The following is a 16,147-nucleotide window of genomic DNA, read 5'->3' as shown; positions in this document are numbered from 1 at the left end:
GAGAGAGAGAGAGAGAGAGAGAGAGAGAGAGAGAGAGAGAGAGACAAAGAGAGAGAAAGAGAGAAATAGAGGACCAAGGTTATCGCCGGCGAACGAGCGTGTCTCGGCCACCACGCGGCCGGTGTGTTTCCGTCTTGTACCACCTCGTGTCCGACAAGATCTTTATTTCGTCGTGAGAAAAATTTGTCCGCACGCCCGTATGCGAAGCTCGCGCTCGCGCTTTGTCTCCTCACCCACTTCTCCGGCCTGTCCCTTTTCTCTCGCGCGCGAGCTCGGGGTTAAAGGTTCGCGTCCGCGTCTCGTATACGCTTACTCCATTGTACCACGGGGAATCCTTATTGGCCTGGGGCGTTTGTCACGGGAGGACAGATCATTTGCTCGACACCCACGCAACCTATATCGATGGTAGACCCATTGAGCCGCGCCACGACGACGAATGAAACGTGCCTTTTCTTTTTTCTCGCGTTTCTCACGTTGATCCCCGTGCGCTCGTTTGCTCGCATAAAACTAGGCATACGCATACACACACACATACACACACACATATCCGTTTTCGTTTACGTCTGTGTGCATTCGATTTAATAAAACTATCGCGCGAAACGCGCGCATCGCTCTTAGGTATCATATTCCGCCGAGTGTTCGCATTAATCAGGGTCCTCGCGATAACATCAAATTGCGGATTACGAGGGGAGAGATGTATTCGCGTTTGCGAACGCATCATTTATGAAAGTCCCTTACTGATTATCTCTCCGCTTACACGGTAGTTACCTCTTGTCCGAGCCGAGTGTTATCGCTACCGAATCACACCGTGCGCTCGTCCTTCTTCTTTCAACTTCGCGCGCACGAGCATTCGTTGCTCGCTTCTGTTCTATGCTTTAATTATTCCGACCTGAGAAAGGGTCGAGCGATCGGTGACGAAGTGTGTCGGGTTCAACGAGCAAATCGACAGCAACTTATTCCGGTTTTAGAGGAGGAGACGCGTTCTCGTTCACCTCGGCATCCATGTCGAGAGACACGGATTCTTTTAAGTTCATTCGTTCGTTAAAGAAGCTGCCGCCGATCTCTCTTGCGATCGTTCGGCGAGCAAAGTTCGCGCTAATTTTACCGCCGCGCGATCGTAAGAAACTCGACTCATCAGCGAGGACCTTGAGCGAGCCACCGTGGAGAATCCGCGTTACTTGCCGTTGCAACGAAAGGGGCGGTTAATCATTAACGACGTGGTTACCACCGTAAATCAAATTAAATGACGGTTCGATAGTCCTCCACAAGAGCGTATGCAAAGTTGGCTTGAAACTATTGTCAGAGAGACTGTCTTGCTACTTCGATATCACAAGTTTCTTTAATTATTGGGCTATTTTTTTCTTTCATCTCTATTTTAATTTTCTTACTCTATACATATAAACAGATTTGTAAAATAATACTTTCAAGCAGTCGTAACGTTCTTTACAATTCAGAGAGATAAAAAAAGGTTCTTAGTCGATATTATCGATAACAATTTAATCGCCGCAATCATGTTACCCGGATAATATAATCGGGAGTTAAAGTCTTAATGAGTTTAAATCTCAAAGTAGTTACACCATTTAATGCCGGCGGCCGATTGTTTTCATAATACGGCTCCGAGAGAAAGATTCAAAGTTATTCATAAGGCATAACCGCGCGATGATAGCGTGCAGAGTGGAATATTTTAGGGCTCTCTCTCTCTCTCTCTCTCTCTCTCTCTCTCTCTCTCTCTTGCGATGGTGTGAAAGTAATGCACACTAGCAGCATGCCTTCTTTCGCGTGTCATGGCGGGCCGACACGACAAAGAGCATCACGAGTCTTCTCTTTGAGACGGACGAGCGCAATGCCGACTTTTACGGTCACATAGCCGTCCTCTTGCAATTTAAAACTGCTCGCCTGCACCGGTTCAATGAATAATCATCGTTCAATCATCATAAACCGTCGTGCAAAGTAGCGATTACTGGATCAAAATAAGATGATCGTACTCTCTTGCGCGTGACAAGAAGGCAGCAGGATCACGCCGAGATTTTTTTCGCGAACCCCTCCTTTTGGATTTTTATGGCAATTGAAGTAATTAATTAGTCGGTATAAATATGATAAACAGGCTATTGTGCTACTTTGATTCTACAAATGATTGCTTACTGTCATTTTCTCCATGCATATCTTAGAGCTTAATTTTAGAATTATTTAATATTCGATTATCTCTCATTATTTTATCCACGTTTACTTTTCATTTTTAATTTTTAATTTAAATAAAATATTAATTATTTAATTTGAATGCAAATAGAATATTTGTGTGTATGTGTGAGATAAGCAAATATTAAATAATTAATATGAGTAAGTAATAGAAAGAATTAATAGTTACATAAAGCAAACTTTCTTTATTGAATAAGTACAGGTATAGGATTAGTGGGTGATTAGAGCTTCATGAAGTTCTAATTTTATATGGATACTATGAATATATTGATATATATTGATTTTGACTCAGATATCTCCATATTGGTAGATTCAGTAAATGTTTATTAATATCTCAGTAATTACCGTGGTAATTTACAAAATAGCACAAGATTATTCTACTCAATTTTAGAAATACGGGAACGTGTGCAAAATAGATTGCTTTTAATTTTCATGTCGATTAGTGCACGAAGTTTAGCACTTTTAAATATCATGGCATCGACATCAGCTGTCGACTCGATCTTGTGTGATTAGCACGCTGACTTGACTTGTTTCCGCTTCGATATACTATATTTCATGCTGCACTGTCTCTCTAAGGTGAATGACCGACATGGGGAGACGATGTGGAGGGGGGGACCGCGTGGTGGGGCGACCGCGTGTGTGCGTGTAAAGTGAGTCGCAGCATTTGTCGCGTGGCCGCGGGAGAAGGGGGAGTTCGCGCGTCGTCACGTGCACGTGAGATATCACATACCAAAACAGTGTCGCGGAATGCGGGCATTGTTTTCATTCGTGGCGTCGCGTCGTGATTTACTCCATAGACGACTATACGAGAGTACGCAACGAAAACGCGGATCGATACAAGTCAATAACTCCACTTGTAGACGTCATAGCGACTTGAAACAAGAACCATTAGTAAGGAAAAATTACTGCGCTTCTGATGGGCGTGAAGTCGTTATTCTGTGGAATAAGAATCAATAGCATAATCCTGCGAAAGACATCGGTTTCCGTGTTTGTGTTAAAGATTAATCTAAAAACCAATGGAAAACTCTGCATTGTGAAGCGTCAATTTTATGTTTTTGACGGGCAACTTGAAGTAAACTGTAAAGTGCAACTTAAAAGAAGAACGCAATGATAATACAATGGGAACTTTACTCGGATTCAGATACACAGAGTATCAGTTCCGGCGCTGTAAAATAAACGATTTCACGTAATTAGAAATATGCAAACGTGTAGTGTGATATTTATATGGTCATGGAAAATACGTAATATGTGTAATACGCGTAAAACAATGAACAAAAACGGCAATGTCGTCACTCGTTGATCGCTAGTCTTCCTCGGACAATGACGACAATCAACGTTAAGAATATTCCAGATGGATTCTCAAAATGTTTAATCCGATGTTTAATTGCGATTGTGCATCGCATATTTTTCTGGATGTTTTCATTATGTTTCGAGATGCCAAGTGACACGCAAACAGTGAATTACGAGTGTTGGTGTTAATTACTAACTCCTGGACAATTATTAAAAGATTTCGTCTGTTCGTGAAATATTTATTCAGATTAAGTCGTGTTATTTAACGTACGTTTCTCTGCTCGAATCGTATCTACGCGAGTGTTAGTGCTAATGATTATCACGATGGAGCAGCCGGGGACAGGATGTTGGATTCAGGAAGCCGAGACACAGGAAGCGGGTCGCCAGCGATACATCGTATATACATTAGGTATGCCAAATTATTTAGAAAATTTACAATTTTAATTTACTTTTAACGAATTTACCGAAAATAAGGAGATATCCGAGTCAAAAATTAGGCAAATTACGAATATTTAGGCAGGAAATTTGCGCTGAGAAAAAAATGCTTGAAAATATATTTATAGGATATGAAATTGATTCACAGAAATAAATTTGATTTCATCAAAATAAACTTTCAAATATTTTTTTCTCAATGTAAGCATTCACAACTCGCCATCGTATGATAAATTATAGTAGACGATTACAATTTTATGAATCTGTGGTTATTCATCAATCTGTGCCTGTACTTATTCCAATTAAAATATTACTGTTCACGTTGAGACGAAAGTCGTTCGCGATATCTTCGCGACAGCTGTAAATAACATTTTACGATCCTAACGAGGACCACCGTCGTGGTCCTAATGAATTCATATTCGACGGACAAGTTCATTCGACTTTAACGAATTGCGCACGATCGCGATTGCATTTTACAGTTATGTCCTTTTACGTGAAATGCGCAGCTCCGACGTCGAGCAGAAATCTGATAAGGGCAAGCACGCGATTTCTACTCTGCCGACAAGTTAAATTCAATCAGATAACGGGACAATTAACCAATTACTATAATTAAGACACACACCTCCACTTAGCATTTGTTCGAACAGAGTCGGGTCGTTGAATTTGCATCTGAATCTACTTCGGGCTCGTAGTCATTTCTTTTTGGCGAGGGATCTCGTCTCTCTTAACGAGGCAGGTCGGCTTGATTTTACTTAACTGATCCGGATCGTAGCAAACCACTGTGCATGTTTAGCCCGACATTTCTGCCATTTAATTTGTTTCGTCTTAATAATAGTAGGTTCATCAATAAATTGTCAAGACTTGAATCTGAACTATCAAGTAATCCGTGTGAATCACTTCTCTAGTCATTATTTGTTTCTTCTCGGGGGGAAATTATGGTTGAAAAATAAATAATCTGCGAGTCAAACCTTGTTGTCCGCGTGTCGGGAATTAAAGTAAGAGTAATTAAAGCAATTAAAGTAAGAGTATCAATTCCCGGATATCTACCTAATCTTGGACATTCTTATTGTTTTGGTTTTTAAATACGAATATTTAAACTTTCAACATAGGAATATATATATTTTTTAGGTCCGAGCACTGTGATACTTTTACCTTAAGTCTGTCACGGGGGTTAAATATTCCGAATACTTTTCTTGCGGTCTTTAAATCACGTAATAAATCGTACGATTGCTCGGGTCGCGAACAAAGACGGCTGTGCCTCGCTCTCAGAATCTCAGTGACGTTCTTCTCGGGTACGTGGCAGGTGCCACTAGACGTGATATTAAATAACGCCGACTAAGAGATCCCTGCCATGCAGCCTTGTAATATACTTAATGCGTCATTGTACGACACTCGTACTCGCGTGGCCGCGGCGACGGGGGGTCGCCTAGTATTAGTTAGTCGGGAGATCTATGGTCGTATCTCGTTTACAGTGTTCGTTACGTTAGACCCGTGATTTACGGCTGTCCCGGCCACGGGATGACGATGCAGCGCGGTGCACGTGATGCAACACTCGCGGTGTCGCGCCTAAGTACACGTAGCCATTACACGTGCAACCGCGACGATATTAGCACCCGACGGTGTTTCGCGATAATGAACTTAACTGTCAATTTAATACTTGGACAAATCACACACTGCACACGCACGGCCATAAGAATATCTATATTGCGTTTATTAATTTTTCTACATTGAGAGAAAAAAGATGTTTGGTCTGACTAAAATTATTTCTGGCCTCAATTATATTTTTAATATTTTAACTATAATTTCACAATTTCTAGTAATTACTTCTCTATGTGATTAAAAACACCAAACATTTTTTTCCAGTATATATAATTTCGTTTATGCCACATGAATGAAAACCTCATTTAGATATGATGAATATTGTCGTCAGCGTACACGATAATTAACTACTCGAGGTTAAGGGTTAAATTCCAAGGTACACGCGTTTCCTTGAGATGCTTCGCGACCTCAGCATTGCAATCGCGTTTGCTCGCGTGACATCGCCAACGAGGCGTCGTCGCGTTTGTTATTACAAACCGCGCGAGACTCACGAGAGTCTCGACTACCTGCTATCAGAGTCATAGAGAAAAAAGGAAGAATAACCCGCGGCTAACTCTCCTCGAGCGTTTTCCTGGAAGGTACTTATCGTACCGCTCCCGATGACTGGTTACGTCTTAATAAGAAGGGCAGCGACAAGCAGCGCGAATTCATCGCCTCGTTCTCTCGCTTCGTTATTAATGGCCCCGGTCTCGTTGGCGATTTTCGCAGGGGCACTTGGTCCTATCCTTGGTGGGTGAAGAAGGGGAGATGCGCCGGGTGATATATTCACTTATTAACTAGTTTATTTATACGGTACCTAAAGAGGCCTTGTATCCACAGACGAGGAGGGCCCCCGGGAGCCCTCGAGCGCCTCGGCACCGATCCATAACTCAATCCCCGCGCTCCGGTTGGTTTACTTTTCTACGCTCAAGTACGCTGAATTACACCGTTCCCGTTCGTCTTGCCGGTATCGCATGGCCTTCGGCGGTTTAGATCAGGCACGAGCCTGGATCGCAACCCGTTTAGTTGTAAATGGAAATTCGCGTCTCGCCGGATCTTCCTACGGACGTTGCCCGATGGCTGATGAATATTGCGACCGATCTATGCGCGTATAACGGAGGAGAGCTCGATTGGATGATCGACGATTTACGATGCGTACGCACTCGTGCGATATCCGAATTTACTCGAGACGTCCCCGGGCAAGAGCGCATATGACCGAGCATATATCGACGTTCCGTCCTGTCGCGTAGTTATCGGCCCCTCGTGTATTTTACTCGTCGAATAAATATCACTTCCGCGGATATCGCGAGCGAGCGAGCGAGCGACTGAGGAAGGGAGAGAGAAAAAAAGGTGCACGGTAATTTTCTGTACTGATCATAAATTGTCGAGGGCGACTACTCCTTCTCTCCTCTCGCTGTCGTCGTCTCTGCACACGCACACATACACACGTCCCGTATTATTTAACCCGATTACTTTGCAGACGGCATACACAAGGGATTTACTTCCCCGTGGATGTTACTGCCTCTGTGTCCGCGCGAGCCGATATGCTCGCTGTCGAGCCGGCCTCGGACGATCTTTCGAACAAATTAGCGGTAAGATAAAGCTGACAGAGACAGATCGATCCGCGCTGCCGCGCGATACGATTACATCGAGCCCCTCGATAGCCCGCCCCTGCCCTCCTCCGATCGTAAAAGCCGGTCGATCGATATACGGCTCGATATGTACGGCGGTAACGACGGCGCGTACACACGTGGGACGAGCCCTCGTGCGAATGCGGATCGTTAATTAAAGGGAAGCAACAAAATAAAGATAATTAATTCCTTAATTTTCAAAGCGGACGCTCGCGGAAAAGAAAGAGAGGGGCGGGGGGAGATCATTCCGCTCTTTTGTCTTACTTTTGCGTGAGGAACCGTCTTCCTCCTATCACGCTCCTATCGTCGTCACGTTGTGTACACGCGCGCGTGCGTGTGTCGAAACCGGCGTGCGCGCGCCATTTCGCACGGTCGTCCTCGCGATATAGCTCAATATGCGTGTATATCGATGCAAAACAGGGGAACGCGTCGGCAACAGGCGGCGGGTAGAGGAGGGAAGGAGAGGAAAGGGGAGGGAGGATCGCGCAGGCAGGCAGGCAGGCAGGCAGGCAAGCAGGCAGGTAAAGGCAGGTAGACGCAGGTAGATAGGTGTGCCCATGCGAGAGCACCGAGTGTGGGCCAGTCCAGTTATTTGAGACGGATAAGAGGTCCGGCACAAAAAAGAAGAGAAAAAAATGCGCGGAGCGGATATAAGTGTGCGGAAGGACGGGGGGAGGGGGTAAGGGCGAGATGAGAAAAAGGGAGCGAGAGAAAGAGAGAGGCTCTCTATCGAGTCCGACAGAAATTGATAAGGCGCTACATTAATGCTGCGTGGCCGCAGCATTCTCGTCGATGTTATCCGAGGGTGGAAGGGCGGGAAGGGGGTTGCACACAGAAGAGGGTACCGCACTCGATGCGAGCGAGGAACGTCCAATCTTCCCCGTCGCGCCTCCCCTTTGTCTCCTCCGTCTTTCTTCTCACGCCTTCGCCTTATCGCCCGTTCGCTGTGCGGTCCGAATCACTGTGTCATGCGCGCAATAAAATTAACCCGCGCGACGCGTTACTTGCTGATAAGGATGATAGCGCGACGAGATAAGCCCCGATGTATCGCGAGGTCGCGGTGACTTTTAAAAGATCCTGTTTCCCGCTGTTTGAGCTGGGCTAATCGTGGGAGCGATGCGAAATCATTATTATTATTATTATGTATTTCTGTCCATAGGAAAAGGAATTCCCTTTGGTATAGAACATTTTACAAGATACAGCCACATGATATAGCCTACAAAAAATATGAGTAATTCAGTTTAAGTGAATTACGAAAGGTATAAGTGAGAATCAAAAAGCGAGAAAGGATCGCGATATAAGACCACGCAAGTTTTTACGATGACGTTGTCGGCTTGGGAACGTCGATCCGTACGCTTGAATTTATAGCGCATAATACGGCTCCGTCGTCGGCGTAATGGATCTCTTAATTACGTCGTTTCATTTTGGTGATTAGGCGATCGCCGCCCACGCGGATCTCGGAAAGTCTCTCGCGTCCGCACGTCCCGGTCTTGCCTAATTTATGAAAATGTATTCACCGTGAATCGTCCGAGTGGGCCGTGACGTTTTCGATCGGTTTTAAGCAGCGTCGCGGCTTCCGTAATGAGTGGCTCTCTCGTCAACAGGCGATTGAAACTACCTAATTGCATTCAATTACAATCGTATCTATTATATCATGTGTGATCGCTCGTGTGACAAACGATTGTGCGAATTGACGATAACTTGATAAAACATATGATCATTTGCGTGTATTTTCTGTGCAAAAATATTACAAAGAAAAGTCAACCGGCTCCATGATTAGAAATCAAATTAAAAAATTGCAAAGAGCCTGTAAGAGCTACGCGTATAATTACGCTTTATTTACAAATAAATGTAATACACTGAAGAAATATGCGAAAGGGAGTTAGTTTATTGTAACCCCTTGGAATTTACACATTGAGAAAAAAATGTTTGAAATTTGTAGCTATGTTGTAATCACATAGAGAAATAATCACTACAAATTATAGTCAATAAGACTATTTATTTTATTAAATTCTTCTATAATGTTAGTGATAATAACATTACATACATGTTATTACCATTTTCGTGTTAGAACAACCAAAAAGCATAGTTAGGATAAATAGTAACTATAATTTTAGTTAGATCAATCATTTCCTTCCTCTCAGTATATATATTTGTAATAAAGCGTAATTATATCTGATACATGGCTCTTACACACTCTTTTGTAATATTTTTATTTAATTTTTAATCTCGGAGTCAATTGATATTAATTCTCCCTTGTAACAATGCACAACTCTTGTACAGGTGCATTTACAATTACTTTTTATTTGGAAAATATTACATCTTGTTAAATGTTCTTTGTACATTCTCGCGAGATTCGAACGTTGTTTCTCTAATTTGCCATTTATTTGTTTATAACGTGAGTCCTAGACACGCGGATCCGACAAGCGTGTCTCGCCTACCTCATATCTAGTACGTAGGCAATCGTTCGACAAGTTTTAACGAAGCGTGTTAATCGCGCGTTTAATTTGAGACTACCTATACTCCTACGTGCGCCGATTATACGGAGTGCATAATGTGAACGTTTTAAGAGCGGAGAAATATCTTAAAGCGTATATCGCCGCACTTAGCTTCGGCATGTCGAGCGGCCCCGTTAATTTCACTAATTAAGTTAGCGACCGACCGTCCTACCCCCGTCTCTTACATGCGTTATTTATGCTTTTTTTGCGCATTAATTTCTGGCTTTCGTATTTCTGGTCGGACTTCCTCGATGCCGCCGCTATTTTCGCTTTACTCCGCTCGTCGGTGAGCGCAAATGTTTCTCTTTCATCTTAAAAAAAAAAAAAAAAACGTTCCCGAATGCACCGCGCTTTTCTTTGATTTTAGATTTCGCGAGATTATCCAGTTGGAGTTAGCGACGATAGCAGGGATTCGTAATTTCAATAAATGCTCATTCGTGTTTTCGCGATGCAATCGTGCGAACAGAAAAATTCCACGCGTCGTTCAGGAGTTGCACAAATTTAGCATATAAAGATACGTTAACGTTAAGAAGGAATAACGATCGCCGTTTCCACATGATAAACTTGTAATTATTTATCGGATAGCGACGTAGGCCTTCGTGACTTATGCGAATACTCGCGTGTAATTACGATAATTCCCTCTTCGACATCTCTCTCGCGGTGTTCTTCAGCCGGGTGTTTGCGCTTTATTCGACGTGGAATTCCAGAAGCCATAACCCGCGTGCCTCTCGATGATGACGGACGGGCCCCGTACAATGGCAACAAGACAGCTAACAAAGTACAGAGCCGTTTTGCTGCGCGTTATAAATCACAGGGCGTTTACTGGGCTTTGCTCTTCGACTTCTCCACCACCTCGGTGGTTTAATCCATTCTGTTAATCATGAAAAATCGTCGGTCCTGCTCCACCGCATGTACCCACTGCATACATTTCGTGTATAGAGTGTTTCACGTCAGGGTTTCACCGTGTCAGATAGCAGAATTCTATAGCAAAAGATATCTCGGCTCCGACAAGGAATTATATAACTGAGATTAGCTCTTTGCTTTTCTTCCGAATTTTTTTCTTATCGTTTTTTCTCTCCCCGCTCTCAAGACGAACGACGACGCACAAGTATCTAGTACGAGATGCGACATCCTGTACATCGCCGACGAGATCTTCCACGTGGGACGTTTATCCCTCGGCTCGCGTTTATGGTTTTTAACGTCGGGATGACAAATATGTCGTATTTAACGATATTTATGCGAACGGATCACATTAGCTTCCGCTCACAGGACCGGGGATTATCTTGTCCCCGAGAAATATCGCTTTCGCCGTTTGTCACCGAGCAACCTGCCACGACGCGCGGCGTGTCGCTTGATATTAAGTTACTCCTTCGGCCGAAAATTAAGAGAGCCAAACACGGACGTATATCAAGCGCTCCTTTAAATAATTACGTACTGCATCTCGCGTGGGACACATCTGATCCTTTTTTTCTCGCTTCTGTCGGTTATCCTGCGAGATGACACGTCGAGTTGCGCTGATATAACTTTGTCAGAGCTGGGAAAATTTTCTGACGTCAAAGAGCTCTCTCTGATTTAAACAAAAACAATCGTGATTACTTACAAGTAAACCTATCCAAAAGTTACACTCCGATTTCTTTCTAATTTGACACAAATGTAGAAGTACAAAAAATATTTAGGTCATATTTTTTATTTTGGCACACTTTGAGTTTCACGGACAATTTATAGCTTTTTAATGTTCTATCATCAACAAGTGCAACAAAAACGCATAAGAAATAAAATTATAATTATATAATTTATAATACAAGATATAGGCGTTTTTGGTTTGCTGATTATGAATATAAAGTCAAATGTATAAAATTATTCGTATAAATAATAAAATGTTTAAACAAAATATGTAAAAAGTTGAAAAAAATTATTTATACAAATAATTTCTCAGTTTGGACAAGATTCGAATCACTTTCGACTAATTTAGCACAGATTTGAAAAATTTCGGTTGGAATCTTGGCTAAAAAAATTTAGAATGGTTCGTGTCGGGGCTATGCCAATTTTGTTAAAATTTTTATTAAAATTGCCGGATTTCTCTCTCGGTTTAGCCGAGATTGACTAATTTAGTACAGATTTAAAATATTTTGGTTGGAATCTCGGCTAAAGAAATTTAGAATGATTCATGTTTCAGTTATACCGATTTTGTTAAAACTATATCTTGTATTCAATTTTATTTCTTATGCATTTTTGTTGTATTTATTGATAATAGGAGTGAGAACATTAAAAAGCTATAAACTGCGTGAAACTCAAAATGAGCTGAAATGGAAAAATATGACCTAAATATTTTTTGTCCTTCCACATTTATGCCAAATTAAAAAGAAATCAGAGTGTACCTTTTGAGTAGGTTTACTTGTTAGTGGATCTAAAATGGCGCATGCGATAGACGAAGGTAGACATGTGCTTTCAAGCTGTGCGTCTCGTATTTAGTTTTTAACTGTACCAAGTTACGACGCGGCTATCCCGGGCCTCGAACATAAGTTATTCGCGTGCTGCGTGCCCGGCGTGGAGTCTGCAGCACGATGAAACGGTAACACGAGAAACCGGACCCTACTTTGTACGGGAATGCATCTACAGTTGTATGGGAGCGTACGTGTGGTAGCCCACTACCTTGCCGTTTCGCTGATTTCCATGGCGATAAAAGCGCGCTACCGCGGTCCCGCATCTTGTCCACAAAATTCTAATCGCTATAAAAATGTGCCCAAGTGCCGGCATAAAGTGTCTTCTCGAATTAACATTAGAGCGACCTGAACGGAGCGCTTAATTTGACAAGGTTTCGGTATTTATTGAACCACGAAAAAATATCAAGAAAGTTCATTAACAATCATACGACTAAATTTTGGAAAAAAAGAATCAATTTGGACAGAAAATCACGTGTTACTTGTCGGGACTCTCTCTGTATATTCTTAGTGCTTTCTAAACATTCCTTCATATACCTACAAAATATAATCTTATTTTCAGCGGAATCTTTTTATATGTGACCTCAAGAGGATTGTTCTAAAACTAAAAGGAAAATATTCTGAGCACAATATTTTTAAAGTTAAAAGAATTTCGTATTTAACTGCAGTACAAATCTTGTTTTTAATAAGAATTTCTCCTAGTAAGTAGGGTATTGTATTTCTAGTCAACATGTGCCTCTTGATAAAAAAAAATAAAAGTTAGTTAAATATTTGATAGATTTTATACTAATATATAACTTAATAATAATATATAACTTACTCCATACATCAGAAGAAAGATACTTTTCTTATAAAATTGACAGGAAAAGTATCTTGCTACTAGAGTTCTTTTTTTGGATGTTGGAATATTTTCCTTTTGATTTTAGGTCTTTTTCTCTTGTTGTTATATGTAAAGAGATTCTGCTAGGAATGAAATTATATTATTTTAGGTGTAATTTAAAAAAAATTCCCGAGTTAGGATTTTTTCATTGTCAGATGCGGTGGTTTACACGAATGAGTCCTGTCTCGTTTTACCGTTACACACGCATTGCTATGAAAGTTGAATGTCCTATACAAAAATGCATATTATTTTTTACTTATTGGATTTATGAAATTATGAGCTACAATACGAATATTTATACGCAAGGTGTGCGTTTTGATTTATTAACACAGCGGGCCGTTAAAAACGTTAAGATGCATGGAGCGTTGATATATTCAACTATCAGCTACACGAAACCGTAATATTTTTCACGGTTAACTATATGGATCTCCGCGGTATATTAATTTGGTCCCGAAATCGTGCTTTTAATCACTGGAAGTATGCTCGATAATTAGAGAGAATCTAGCGGTAGGATGTAAATTGATAGGTCAACGATAAAGCACTGGGGATCCTTAATGAAAAGGTCATCGATATAAAACACGTAACGAACCACTTAATAGAATGCGAGAATGATATAGCGGCTGTATGTTCCCCTTCAACTCGGAACCTATCGAAGATGTTCCGACACACACACGTACATACACGTTTAATCGGTATAATAAGTAGTAAGTTGTACAATTTTATGCGAGCTGGAAAGAAAGAGACAGAGTAAAAAAGAGAGAAAGAGATGGTTATGACGACCAATCGTGATGCTTGAATCTGTCGGGGGTATGGGAGAGCGTAATAAATAGCGAGCGCGAATGACAGGAGAATCCTTACCTACTACCACCACGTGGCCAAAGACCTGATCGTTGGCCACGTGGGAGCAGTTCCACCGATGATGCCTGAATTGATGTCGACACTCGCGAAGACCCAGAGCGGCACCCTCGCCCACCGCGGGCATCGCGTGCGGCGCTTTTCTGCACTGCTCGCGTTGACTTTTCGCCAAGCCGGGGATGCGGCTGCAGACAGCCGCGCCGACTACCACCGCTCCGACCACCCTGAAACAGAGGCCCATCGTCACAACAGATTATCGCGGATAAAATGAACGAGCGTATCAAAGCATAAACGAGATAGGACGTTCACGCGCTTTGCATAATATTCCCATAAATATCCCTCGAGAGTCCGGTTGATACGTCCGGTATATATTAGGTAGATTTGATGTACGCGTGAGAAAAAACGGAAGCTTATCGCCCTGTCCTTGTTTCGACACTTTGACGAGCAAGCTGCGAACAGCGTTTAACAGGTGCTAAGAGCGATCCGCCGACAAGCTGAAACTCGATACCCGCAGCCTCCCACTGGTCCATTGCGTAATTTATATCCCGCAAAGTGAGCGTCTCGTCGTAAGACCCGAGTGTTCTTACGAAGCGTGTCCCGTCTATCTGTACTTCAATTGCCGTTGCGCGCACGCGGGGAAATTGCGGAGGAATAAAAAAGTACGTCGCATCATTTGGCAAGTGACTCGCAGTATTGTACGGTTCATCCGTCATCTCGCGATGAGCCGTGCCTTTCATCGGACCACTTACGATTCTGTTATTCCTTCCTGATCGGCAATGAAATATTAAGGCGCTCTGAGCACACGCAGGGGTGAGTTATCAAGTCCCCACTTGTTGTCAGGGAAGGAGAGCGAGGTGACGCAAAAGAGAGAAGGATGTAAGGCGGGCAGGTTGGATTTCTGAGAAGCATGAAATTGCGACGATTACACCGCGTCCCCGGGGCGAGAGTTATTTGCATTGGAATGCATCGCTGCGCTCTCGCGGTGGCCGAATCTCGCCACGTGGTGGGACGATATACAGGGTGTCCCGGCGAACGTGAGAAGAAGGAAGGAAGGGGCCCGAAATTGCCCGCGGCCGTCCGCTTCTTCTTCTCGTCGTCGTCGTCGTCGTCGTCGTTTGCTCTCGCGCATAAACGAGGAAGACGTGGACGCGCGAGCGGCCTGTCGGCTCCTCGAAGGCGTTTCGTGCGCGTCTCGTGACTCCCCGATGACGGGAAGATGCAATCGCGGGGCCCACCGAGGTGAGGACGTTTCGCGTCGTTTTTCATAATAATACGACCGCTACTCGACAATCGCGATTCGAATTTCTCGCTGTTCGCTGCACTCGGCTGCACCAGTCGCACCGTATCGTAATATAGGTCGTTACATAAAATTTAGAGTCTCGTAAGAAGAGAGCGGTAAACTCTCGTTCACATGACCGAATCTCTGATTGGTGCCGTGATCAGAGTCTCTTATGTAGATATATTGGCATAGGAATAGGTGAGAAATTGAAGTTTTCGTTCGTCGCAACAATCGGAAGCCCCGACAGATCACAAAAGAGATCTTTTGGTGTGTTCAGGCGTCAAATTCAAATACTCATCTCTTCTGATATGACTAGGGTTCATATTAATAGTTGTTACTTGAAACATATCTCAAATATAACTTAGGTTTGAGTTTAGAGTTAGAGATGAGAGTTTTTCAGTTTAAATCTCACGATTACAGGTATAATGTCGCATATATCGTATAATTCAACTGAAAGATTTGAATTTAATTCGGAATACAAATCTGAGTATCTCACGTGAGACTAACTTCAAGTAACGACTATTAATATAACTGTTAATATATGTATAAGCCTAAGATTAATAATATATTACGACAACCCGATTATCACAATGCAAACAAACTTTTCTTATTTATTCCTGTATACCCTCTGTCTATTAGGGACTAATCGGAGGAAATTCACATGATCGAGTTTATCGCTCCCTTTCTATGAGATTCACTAGTAAAATCACTAGGAGATATTAGAGATCGCGGGTGTGTTAAATGTTAACGGCCACGCTCTTCCGATTAATAAGCGACCGGCACGTCACTCGTTAGCCTTAATTAGACGCGGCTTGCACCATGCCCGATACCTCGAAGGCATGTCACGGACAGCGGTCGGTGGTGGCGATTACTCATTTGTCTCCATCGCTCGTTACGTAGTTGGGGCACACTTTATCACGATTGCGTTCTCTCTGGTAGCGACATGTCAGAACTGTTTTACGACATCCCCGTCCTTCTCAGTAAAAGAAGATCGATGATGTAGTAATTGTTTTACATTTTTTTTACGTGTCGCGACTTTTCTCCCCCCCCCCCCCCCCCCCCCCCCC

At 42.8% G+C, this 16,147-nt stretch overlaps 1 protein-coding gene across 5 annotated transcripts in view; it reads right to left on the bottom strand.

The window, feature by feature from the left end:
* The window catches only part of LOC116848756 (protein Wnt-7b-like), a 64,347-nt gene that overhangs the window by 14,177 nt on the left and 34,023 nt on the right, over positions 1 to 16,147 (bottom strand). For all 5 annotated transcript variants that reach the window (XM_032825193.1, XM_032825189.1, XM_032825190.1 and 2 more), the window contains exon 2: positions 13,805 to 14,025. In XM_032825193.1, the coding sequence (XP_032681084.1) occupies positions 13,805 to 14,025 (221 nt within the window). The remainder of the gene's footprint in view (positions 1 to 13,804; positions 14,026 to 16,147) is intronic.

The sequence above is a fragment of the Odontomachus brunneus genome, unplaced genomic scaffold (genome assembly GCF_010583005.1).
Source record: "Odontomachus brunneus isolate Ranch 3 - 2012 unplaced genomic scaffold, Obru_v1 Obru_scaffold_100, whole genome shotgun sequence".
Lineage (NCBI taxonomy): Eukaryota > Metazoa > Arthropoda > Insecta > Hymenoptera > Formicidae > Odontomachus > Odontomachus brunneus.
The sequence above is the reverse complement of the archived record's forward strand: the minus strand, read 5'-3'. Positions and strand labels throughout refer to the sequence as shown.